The 12,647-nt window shown below is 33.5% G+C and overlaps 1 protein-coding gene across 1 annotated transcript; it reads left to right on the forward strand.

Annotated features, from left to right (window-relative positions):
• Positions 1-1,437: 1,437 nt before the first annotated feature.
• Positions 1,438-10,077, forward strand: sccpdha.1 (saccharopine dehydrogenase a, tandem duplicate 1). The gene is made up of 12 exons (XM_051133023.1): positions 1,438-1,753; positions 3,583-3,695; positions 5,228-5,308; positions 5,667-5,796; positions 5,876-5,925; positions 6,053-6,183; positions 6,315-6,432; positions 8,065-8,184; positions 8,565-8,621; positions 8,708-8,819; positions 8,906-8,987; positions 9,380-10,077. Exons 1-12 carry the CDS (start codon positions 1,555-1,557, stop codon positions 9,468-9,470), a joined length of 1,284 nt encoding a protein of 427 aa, XP_050988980.1. The 5' UTR covers positions 1,438-1,554; the 3' UTR covers positions 9,471-10,077.
• The last annotated feature ends 2,570 nt before the right edge of the window (positions 10,078-12,647 follow it).

Consider the following 12,647-nt stretch of genomic DNA (forward strand, 5'->3'; position numbering starts at 1 on the left):
ATTTTATGTAACATTAACAATAAAAATAATGTGTATATTAAATTTTGTGTGTATTTTTTTGTATTATATTAACTTTAGTATTATATTAATTTCATATTCCAGTTATAACAATATAAACAACACAACATACACTGCATTTTAAAAGTTTGGGATCAGTAAGATTTTTAATGGTTTTTTTTTTTTAATTCTCTTATGCTCATCAAGGCTGCATTTATTTGATCAAAAATACAGAAAAAAAACAGTAATATTGTGAAATATTATTACAGTTTAAAATAATGGTTTTCTATTTTAATATATTTTAATATATAATAATATTAATATTGATATATATTAATATAATTTATTTCTGTGATGCAAAGCTGAATTTTCATCATTACTCCAGTCTTCAGTGTCACATCATTCTAATGTGCTGATTTATTATATTACTACAATGTTGGAAACAGTTGTGCTCTTAATATTTATTTATTTATTTATGGAACCTGTGTTTCATTTTTCATGATTCTTTGATGAATAAAAAGTTAAAAAGAACCATATTTATTCAAAACAGAAATCTTTTCTAACAATATAAATCTTTGCCATCACTTTTTAATCAATTTAACATCCTTGGTGAATAAACAATTTATTTCAAAAAAAAAAAAAAAAAGAAAGAATGTAAATATACTGATCACAAACTTTTAAATCATAGTTTATATTGTTGCAAAATATTTCTATTTTAAATAAATTCTATTCTTTTTAACATTTTATTTATTAAAGAATCCTGAAAAAAAGCATTACAGGTTCCAATAAAATATTAAGCAGCACATCTGTTTTCAACATTAATAATAAACTGGCATATTAACATCATGTGACACTGAAGACTGGAGTAATGATGCTGAAAATTCAGCTTTGCATCACAGGAATAAATCACATTTTAAAATATATTCACATAGAAAACAGTTATTTTACATTGAAATAATATTACAGTTTTTTTCTGGATTTTTTCTCAAATAAAAGCAGCCTTGATGAGCATAAGAAACTTCTTTAAAAACTCTTACTGATACCAAACTTTTAAAAAGCACTGTGTTTCAAAGTGCACAACGCCATGTCAACATAATATCGTATACTGTAATCCTAACAATCTTCCCGTTCCGCCTTTAAACCGAGTAGACCAATCACAAAACGAGTTGACGTGACGCATTGCACGCTTGCGTTCTATTAGTACTGTATGCGTATGATCAACGCAATTCTTGTTTGGTCAACACTCTATATAATTGCTTGATTCTGCGTCATTTTTGTGGTTACAACAGATGCTAAATCAAAATACAATTATCAAACAAATCCTCGCCTGTGCATCCATCTTTTTCTTTCATTTTTAAAAATGATTTCAAATGGTGCGCATACAAAGCTGCGCATCGCTGATGCTCTTGAATGAACTTCGAGTTGTAGGCGTTACGGAAGTAGCGCCAGGCAGTGCGTCTGTGTCAGTCGTAGAACTGTCAGGTGTTCGTCTTGCTGCTCGCAGTCTGTCTCTTCCAGTATCAGTCCGGACGGTCCGCAGCTCGGCAGCGTTACAGTATGGCGGCGTTCAGCACCTCATCCAGCAGACCCTACCACATCATCATCTTCGGCGCTTCTGGTTTCACAGGACAGTTTGTGGTGGAGGAGGTGGCCCGCACCGCATCCGAGGGTCCCAAGGGGAATCTGAAATGGGCCGTGGCAGGAAGGAACAGAACCAAGCTGGAGAAAGTTGTGGAGCAGGCCGCCGGAGCTCTCAGTGCGTAAAGCCAGTTTGAATCATGCTAGATTTGCTTGAAATGTCGATATGTCCAACTGATAGAACTGTCAAATACGTCTGCGCCACAAAAAATCCCATAGTATTGCACCATAGTACTGGTGTTTTTAAGATCTGCAGGATCAGAAATGTGTCAGAAACGTTCGTCTTAATTCATTCTTCGTTTGAACTAGGAGAAATTATAGAAATTAATACTTTTATTTAGCAAAGATTGTTTAAATTGATCAAAAGTGATGATAAGGACATTTATGTTACAAAAGATTTCTATTTCAGATAAATGCTGTTCTTTTGAACTTTCTATTCATCAAAGAAACTTTTAAAAAATTCTACTCGGTTGTTTTCAACATAATAAATGTTTTTGAGCAGCAAATAATTTTATAATTATTCCTGAAGAATCATGTGACTGGAGTAATGATGCAAAAAATTGAGCTTTGAAAAAGCAGGAATGAATAATATTTTAAAATATAAATTCAAAGAGAAAATAGTTATGTTAAATAGTAAAAATATTAAAAAAAATAATTTTACTTTTTTTTGCTGTACTTTGGATCAAATAAATGCAGGCTTGGTGAGCAAAAGAGACTTCTTTCAAAAAAAAAAAAAATCAGTCAAAAATCTTACTGTTAAAAAACTTTTGACTGGTATATTATATTATTTAATATATATAAAACTTTGGTTACAGTGGTATTTTTGTAATTCAATAGTTGTTGCAAGACAGAAAAATAATAAAGCTCTAATAAAGTATAAATATTAGATTAAAAAACTAACTGTATAGCTAAAATACATTTCAGACACAAATATGACATACTGTAACTAATTCAATTAAAACTGCAATGAAAATTAAACATAATATTTAAAAAAAAATTAAATGACAAAAGCACAAAGTTATTAAAATACTTAATGTTAGTTAATTAATATATTGCATGATAATTTAAAATGTTAACATTTAAAATGCTAAGTCATCTAATAAAAAGAAGAAGTACAAAAAAAGTTTATAAATTTTTCCTTTGGCCTCTCAATGCTCAGCAGATTTCAAATATTTAATATTAGAAAATTATTATTATCAAAATTAGGGATTTTTTTTCTCTTTAGAGATATTTACTGATGTTTTGCATCTGTTGCATGATAATTGAGCAGAATGAGTTATTGAAAATATCTGCATTTGAAATGTCATGCTTTTAGAAGAAGTAGGAAAGGAAGCATTGTAGATGGTAGTTTGGCAACAGTTTCAAAGTGTTGCACTGACCCAACTATATTACATTAGACTTGACTTTGACCTACATCGTGGCATTTACCAGTGAACTGATTTTCTTAAATGGCTGATTTGACAGATAAATGCCTCCTTGTGGGACGCTGCATTGTTTAGCTTGGATAATCTACATGCATTTTTTCAAACAATAGGCTCTTTGCTCATGGTGGTCTTTGGGGGACAGTTTAATTAATCCTCAACAGCTGATGGAAAATTATATTCCAGTGACATATTGGACGCCTTTAATCGTGTAGCTTTGAATGGATCGAACATTTGCTCCGAGTTATATTTAGATTTCAATAAGAATTCATTTAGCCAGACGGGTCACTGAATAAAGATAGGACTGTTTAGGATTCCTTTTAGTGAAAGTTATCTGATCTTTGTGAACGAACGGAATTATTTATGACCTGGAGTTTGGCCTAGACCGCTTTGCATTCATGCAGTAAATTATAATCTTAAATAATTTACAGTCTGACCATTTTGCATTAAATGACGACACATAACCCTGCACGGTTTGCATAATTACAGTGTACAAGTATCATAAAAGCTGTCCTTTTGTTCTTAGGTAAGCCAGAGCTCAAGTCAGAGGTGGACATTCTCATCGCAGATGTCAGCGATCCGGACTCATTGGCTGCTATGTGCAAACAGGCTGTTATTGTGCTCAGCTGTGTGGGGCCTGTAAGTACGCAAGACTGCAGCACACAGAATTGCTTGTGCATTATGATTAGTCATAAAACATCAGGCTATTGATATTTAAATGACTTTTTGCAATGTAACACCCTAATGTTTACCCAGCTTGCTACATCAGGCTGATATCTGTATGTGACTCTATGTGGTTATGCAATACTGTCCTGCAAAAAAAAAAGATAATCATGTTTGCACATTGAACAGCAGATGATCTTGTTTGAGGGTCGGTCACACTGCACTTTTCTTTCCACTGACTTCCATTCATATGCATGCAAATGTGGGAGAGCATTGTCTAAAGGAGTAAATGTTGTTTTTCCCCTAGATATTATTCGTCAATAGTATATGCACTACCAGTCAAAAGTTCTTCTGCTCACCAAACCTGCATTTATTTGATCCAAAGTACAGCAAAAACTGTACAATTTTTAAATATTTTTAATATTTAAAATAACTGCTTTCTATTTTTATGCATTTTAAAATGTAATTTATTCCTGTGATCAAAGATAAATTTTCAGCATCAGTGCTGCATTCTTCAGTCACATGATCCTTCAGAAATCATTCTAATATGCTGATTTGCTGTTCAAGAAACTTTTTTTTATTATCATCATCAATATTTAAAACAGATAAGTACACTTTTTTCAGGACTCTTTGATGAATAGAAAGATCCAAAGATCAGCATTTAAAAAGCTTTTGTAACATACACTATATCATTCAAAAGCTTGGAGTCAGTAGAAGAATTTTTTAATTAATACTTTTATTTAGCATGGATGCTTTAAATTGATGATAAAGGCATTTATAATCTTACATAAAAATTTCTATTTTAGATAAATGCTCTTTTTTTGAACTTTCTATTCATCAAAGAAAAAGAAATTCACAGAAACCATCAAAGAAAAAAAACATAAAAATAATAAATGTTTTTTTGAACAGCAAATCAGAATATTAGAATGATTTTTGAAGGATCATGTGACTGGAGTAATGGTGCTAAAAATGCAGCTTTGATATCACAGGAATAAATTACATTTTAAAATATATTCAAATAGAAACCAGTTCATTTTTAAAAATTGTACTGTTTTTGCTGTACTTTGGATCAAATAAATGCAGGCTTGGTGAGCTGAGGAGACTTCTTAAAAAAAAAAATAAATAAATAAAAAGAAAAAATAAACTTACTGTTCGAAATTGTTTGACTGCTAGTGTATATTGTATAGAATAAAATAAATGTTCATTCACACTACCATTCAAAAGTTTGGGGTCAGTAAGGTTCCTATGCTCAGCAAGGCTGTATTAATTTGATCAAAAACACAGTACAGTAATATTGTGAAATATTATTGCAAAACAACTTTTTTTTAATATGAATACATTTTAAAATGCAATTTATTTTTGTGATGCAAAGCTGAATTTTCAGCATTACTCCAGTCTTCAGTGTAACATGATCCTTCAGAAATCATTCTAATATGCTGAATTGCTGCTCAGGAAATAGTGTCTATATAATACTGATTCAGAACTTTGGTGTTTTTTTTTTTTTACAGTACAGATTTTTTGGTGAACCTGTTGTCAAGTCTTGTGTGGAGAGTGGAACACACTGCATTGACATTTCTGGAGAACCACAGGTGCTTTTCTCTGATGTTTTGCTCTTTTTTCATGATCACAATCAAATGTACAATAAAACCATGAATGGACATAGAGCATAACAAGCCAACAATATAAAAGTTAACAAAGTATGCATGATACTTTCATAATGTGACATACCTGAGTGAAACAGGACTTTGGAAAAGGAAATCCACAAGTTATTTTGATAAAAGATTATGAAGACATATTTTTTGTAGTAACACAATGAATTGTAAGACCAGGAATGTGTATCAGGCTAATTGGGTCTATTTTGATTTAATGTTGGCTTGAGCAACATTTTGGTTTGAGAGCATATCCTAAATATAGAAATGAGTGTTGTTTATATTCTATTTGTTGTAGTTCCTGGAGAGTATGCAGCTAAACTACAATGACCAGGCTGCTGAAAAGGGCGTCTACATTGTGGGAAGCTGTGGTTTTGACTCCATTCCTGCAGACATGGGTGTCATTTACACCAGGGACCAGTTTAAAGGTATGTTTGTCATGTAATTATATATTATAATATATTATATTGTATTATATAATATTAATATAGTTTTTTTCATTATCAGGGACACTAACAGCCGTAGAGAGCTTTTTGACTGCGAGTTCAGGGCCAGAGGTTGGTACCCTTAAGTTTTAAACTCAAAAATCCTATGAATTAAAGTTCTAAACACTGAAATTGTCTGCTTTTAAAAAACCTCTGTGTTTAAGTGTCAGCTGACCCACATTCTGGTGTGTGCTCGCAGGGAGGCTGCATCCATGATGGCACCTGGCAGTCGGCCATTTATGGCTTAGCAGACAGCAACAAGTTACGGAGCCTCAGGAAGAAGTTCGGTCACAAGCCTCTCCCTGTGGTGGGGCCTAAACTTAAAAGGAGGTCTGTATGACAACCAATTTTCAAACGATTTAGGTTACTTAATAGGTGATGATATGTAAATATCATAGTCAGATGTTAATGTGCTCATGGAAATTTGTCTGTTATAACAAAAAATTAATTTCTGTCTACAGGGGTGCACTGTTTTATAGCAACGAGTTGCAGCAATACGCAATTCCCTTTATGGGTACTGACCCATCAGTGGTGAAAAGGACTCAGCGCTACTTAACTGAAGAGCTCAGTGAGTCTCCGGTAAGTCATTCAATCAAAAATGAATCAAACATCAGATGTCATTTTTGATATTTTTTTTTTTACTAGTGGGTCCAAGACACTATAGTTCATTTTTGTAAATGAGGATAGCAAAATAAAGTAAACTGTGACATATTATACCCAAAAATTCTTTATATAGTGGACTACCAATTAAAAAAAAAAACTGATCCAAATTTTGGACCAAAAATTCAGACACTTTGACCTGACCATGTTTTGCATAAGTGTGTTTTTTCTTTTATTGCTAATGCAACCTTTTTACACCACAGACTAAACAAAATTAAGCATTGCTTAGTAATCGTTCAACAAAGTATTGATAGTTGTGTAAATACTGTCTGAATTTTTGGTTGATTGTAATCCATTACATACCTTTCTATCAAAGTTTTCTGACATTATCAAGATGAATTTGTTCTGACACAGTTTAACTTTGAGTTCTTGTCATAGGGCTGTCAAATGATTAATTACGATTATTAATTGCATACAAAATAAAAGTTTGAGTTTGCCTAATTTATGTGCGTGTACTGTATGTAATTATGTATATATAAATACACAGAAATTAATGCATATATTTAAGAGAAATGTTATGTGTACAAAATATTTTTATTTATATATAATATAAATTACATAAAAATTATAATAAATGCATATACTTGAAAATATTTTTCTAAATATATACATGAATGTGTTTGTATTTATATATACATAATAAATATACACAGTACACACACATATTAGGGAAACTCAAACTTGAGGGGGCCTATATAAATTAAAATAAAGTAAATATATATATACACTTAATATTATATACTAAAATGTATATAATAATGTTTAGTATATTATATACTAAAATGACTAATACTGAAATAAATGAATTAAAGTGTTTAAAATAATAAAAATTTCAAAAGCACATAAAAACAACACTAGTTCATTAAAGGAGATTCACATATAAAATGTACTCACCCCCTTGTCATCCAAAATGTTCATGTCTTTCTTTCCTCAGTCATAAAGAAATTATGTTTTTTGAGCAAACATTTCAGCATTTTTCTCCATATAACAGACTGATATGGTGCCCCGATTTTGAACTTTCAAAATGCAGTTTAAATGCGGCAAATGATCCCAAGTGTGCTTGTAAACTATCCCAGCTGAGAAAAAAAGGGTCTTATCTAGCGTAACGATAGGTTATTTTCCTAAAAATAATACAATTTATATACTTTTTAATATCTACTTGATTTCTTTTTATTTATTGTTACGTGTACTGCTTTCGGCTAACAGAGACTTGTCATAACACTTACATATTATTGCTCTTTTGTTTAAAAATGTTTTTTATTGCTTCTATTGTCCTCATTGGTCCTTGGTGTAAGTGGCTTTGGATAAAAGTGCTAATTGACTAAATGTCAATGTAATATTTCATTGGCTAAGCAACAGATGTACAAGAGTAAGATATACAACAGTAAGGCATCAAAAATTCATTCCCCTCACAAAATGAAATTTGGCATCTACCTTGTCCTTGACTAAAGACTGAACAAAATGTCTGCTTTATCGTAAAATGACTTGCACTGCCATAAATATTTTTCTATGTTTTACATTCACTGATCCATCTGTGTGTGTTTCATACAGGTTCAGTATGGGGCGTATGCTGGTGTTGGTGGCATTTCCAACGTTTTTAAACTCATCTTTGCCGGATTGATGTTCTTTTTCCTTGTGAAGTTCAACTTTGGCAGAAATCTCCTCAAGAAGGTAAAACACACTACTACAGTATCCACTGAAGTAAGCCTATGGGCGAGACTTCCGGTTCATTATCCGCTATAGGGAAATAACGAGAAGAATAACAACGTGCAGTGAACGGTAAAACTGTCTGCACTACAAACCAGTGGGTTCATAATTAAGACAATACATTAAAATAACATGGTAAGACACACAAATTTGCAATATCAAGCAGCAAAACTACTCATTTCGTATAGCTAAAAATAGCTGGATGCAGATGACACTGGAAGCTAGACCCACAAAATTTACAAATGGCCACACCCACTCGACGAAGTGGGAAGACGAAGGTGGATATATTGCAAAAATATATTGCATTTAATTTTGATATACTTAAATATATACTTTCTCTGCAGTTTCCAGAGTTTTTCTCATTCGGCTTCTTCTCCAAAGCAGGTCCAACTAGAAAACAGGTATTGTACCCACATGATCATCATTATCATCTAGGCTGTCAGATCTATTTTTTAGTATTTGCTTTATTTAAATGTGATATCTGCAGATGGAGGGCTCCTCTTTCAGTTTCATCTTTCTTGGAGAGGGTTACACTGAAGGTACAGACCCCAGTGAGGGCAAACCCAATGGGAAGATCCGCACTCTGGTCAAAGGACCAGGTACTGTATTCAAATCTGCCTCGTAATAATGCAACTCCATTAATGCATATTTCTCATCTCCATTTTTTGCGTGTGGTTTTTTCCAGAGGCAGGATATGTCGCGACACCAATCGCTATGGTTCAAGCGGCCCTTACCATGTTGAATGAACCAGATTCTCTTCCAAAAACGTGAGTCTAGCCACATATGAGGTCAAAACTAAATCTAAATAAGCAGTTTGTATTATTAATGGGATAGTTTGCCCAAAAATGAAAACTCTCACCCTCAAGCTGGTCCAAACCTGTATGAATTTCTTTCTTCTGTTGAACACAAATTAAGATATTTTAAAGAAGTTGGTAACTATACAGTTGCTGGTCCCCATTGACTTCCATGGTATGGAAGAAAATACTATGGAAGTCAATGGGGACCAGCAACTGTATAGTTACCAACATTCTTATTTTGTGTTCAGAAGAAACTCAAACAGGTTTGGAACAGTTTGAGTGATGACAATTGTTCATTTTTGGGTAACTTGTCCCTTTAAGTGGTATATTCTGAATGTACATTATTGGATGATTGTCCACAGCGGCGGTGTTTACACTCCAGGAGCAACGTTTGCCAAGACCACCCTGATCAACCGTCTCAACAAACACGGCATTCAGTTCTCCGTTCTTTAAGTGAGAGATCAAACAGGGCTCGACCGGCTTGGCTTTAACATCAGTCTTCTGAAGCACCTATTCATTTGCTTGCTTGAGCATAGAGAAGTCTTGTTGCTATTTAAAGCTTCCTCGGCTATCTTACGGTGTTGCTGTTTTCCGGTTTAGTGTCCTCACTTGTGCACGGTACGCTGGGATGGGTTTGTCAGCATGTACTCTGCTCAAATGGCTGAGAAATTTGCACTACGAGTGCGATGCAAACACTCTTGAAATCCATCCGTTTGATCACACGTTTGAAAAGTTTGACATTTTTGTTGCATTTTTTTTTTTTTTATCACTAACGAAAATGCTGATTCTCACAGATGACAGACATCTCTAAAAACATATTTAAAAGCACACCCAGAGTTGAAAGAATATATAGTTTGAGTAAGAGAAAGAACTAGTTTTTGTAATACTGTCATGAGTTGTTATATTTGTGAATTCTGTAACTGTAGCAGAATAGTTAAACTGATTCAAGAAATGAGAGAAAAAAAAAATGTTTTAGAGACCAATGAATCTGTGAGTTGTTTGAAAGATTGCAGAATGCTGTTCTGGTTTGTTTCTAACTAAATAAAGAACATATCAAATATTCTGTGTCTATTATTATGCAACTGAAGTGTACTTGCTTATAAGGCCTTCTATAGTATGTGAAACAATATTGCATGACCCAATTCGTGCAATTTTGTGTTAATTAAATAAATAAATACATACATAGGGCTGGGTTGACAATATTTATATCTCTTTTTTTCTCAGCCACTGTTTTTAAATCCCAAGGATGCTGTTTTTAGTTGATTCATGAACAAAACATATTTAAAACCTTATTAGTAGCGCATCCAAATCGTAATAAGCTTTGTGCTTTCTTACTTTTCCTACAAAACAAGTCTCAGCTCTCAAATTCTGTAAATTCAATCACAAAATGCAAACAACAAATACTATTTTGGTGCTCTTTAATGTGGCGTGACATCGCTGAAGCATCTCGAGTAAAGCAGCACATGAACTGGTCGTCTCTACCTCTTTACTACTAGTTATAGCACAAACTTCTGTAGCTAACTATGACTTTAAAACCTTCTCTCGTCATGAAAAACATAAAATACCAGCCTAGCTTATTGTGTCCTCATCTATAGTACTGCAAAAGAGCCAGTCCAACCTTAGACATGCAACAAGCAAACAGCACAGTTATCATCAAACTAAAACTGTTAATTGTAAAATCCAAATCACTTCCATGCAGTATGGAGGCAACGAGACACTTCAGCACTAGACGGTAAAAAACAAACGTGGCATCTTAAAAAAATCCATGAATACAAAGTAGTAATGCTAACAATAAATAATATTACTAGATTGGCACAGTGGCCTATTCAATGTAACGGATGAAAAATGCCATTATTGTGCATAATTACATCAAATATGCATAATGACGGCTGAGTTAGTAAATTCACAATGCAAAATGACTGTTTTCACAAACCTTGAGGTCCTCATGAAATCAAAATTTAAATTTTTAGGCTTTAAGTATGAATGAGCCTAATGTTATCTATAAGCTAGTGTGCTCAAAAAAAAAAACCTCAAAATTTGTATTTACAGGATATAAGCATTTAAAAATTAGGCCGATGATACACAGGGCAACTTTCTGAGCAGTGTTGCCATCAATGGGCAGCCAGGTGAGACACAGGGACCACGACCAATCCAGATAGGAATTTGTCCAATCAAATGCTCTCTAGAATCTGAAGCGTCCCGCCCTCTGCACTGAACATAAACAATGCCACTGAACCGAACTAAACTTGCATATTTTGCTGATTATTGCTGCTGAAAATGATCAATTGCGGTCATGTTTCAGTCGGACCAGGAAAAACATCTGGAGTACTATAAACTGCCAAACGTTATAACAAATAAGGCAAAGGAGTGTAAAAAACTGTCTGAGGAACAAAAGGCGTTTGTGCTTGACCAAACTGAACCAGAATTTCCAGAGCAAGAATCTTGACAGCATTCATGTTTGTTCTTATCCTTTCCGGTCAGGCAGGTTAAATATTAAATTAATAGCTTAATTAATACTGCTTGTGCTTATCTTTACCACATTAACTTAGTTTGTCAAAATATTGCGCTCTTTTCTGCCAACTAAGTCCTACTCTATATGATTTAGCAGCTTCCACACGTTTTTTCCATGGTTAAGACAGTACAAATTAGCAGAACAACGCATTTTGTAGTACCAAAGACTATAAAGAGACTTTGGTAGTACATAACTGTGCAATCCATGCTGTTATTTACATCCGAGTATCGCCAACATGGCCGCGCATCCGGGCAACTGACCACACCATGAAGTAAGGGCTGAAATCAGTCACTTGTTCACACAATTAATATTTTCTAGTGCACTTTATAGGGAATAGGAATAGATTCAGACAGTGTAAATACTGAATAACTGATTTCTGTACTTCAGAATGCTATTTTATAGCAATATGGATGAAACTGGCTTTCAAACGCGGCTTTACTGAGCTCAACGGCTCTGGCCTAAGCTGTGATAAACGAAACGGTACTGACTTTAAAAAAAAAAAAAAAAGGCGGGACTGTTTGATAAGCTTCAAAGCACCTAAGTGGATATTTAACATATACAAAACAATGGCAGCAAAGGCCACAATAAAAAAAATTTGGCACGGCAGCCTGTTGGATACTGAAATAACTTACCCATTGATGAGTTCTTTGGTTTTCTGCTGGTTTCCTTTCCTATTCCGATTAACTTAATTTTGGCAACGATGTCCTTCCCACTACCTGCGAACAACAACTTTACAGCTACCATAGTTTATCAGAGTATTTTATCGTTGTAACTTTGTTTATCAGTGTAACAATTCCCACAGGTGGCGGAACTTGTGGTAAAGGTAGCAAATTAGAATTCAGTCTCTCATTGGCCCTCTGTAATATGTAATTTCTAGGTGGACCAATCACAGAGCTGACAGGGCTAGGCGGAAGAATTCTAATAAGGAGAAAGTGGGCGGTCTTTCGTTTAACCCTCTATAATCCAACTAAATCTCAATCGGTTTAAACGGTTCATTACAGAAACATTTTATTTTGGAACTGGACCCGATGACTTTTTTAATATATATATAAAAAAAGAAATCATATTTATTACATTACATTTACTCAGGAAAACCATCAAATCATTAAATCAGTTGT

This window comes from Labeo rohita, chromosome 17 (genome assembly GCF_022985175.1).
Source record: "Labeo rohita strain BAU-BD-2019 chromosome 17, IGBB_LRoh.1.0, whole genome shotgun sequence".
Lineage (NCBI taxonomy): Eukaryota > Metazoa > Chordata > Actinopteri > Cypriniformes > Cyprinidae > Labeo > Labeo rohita.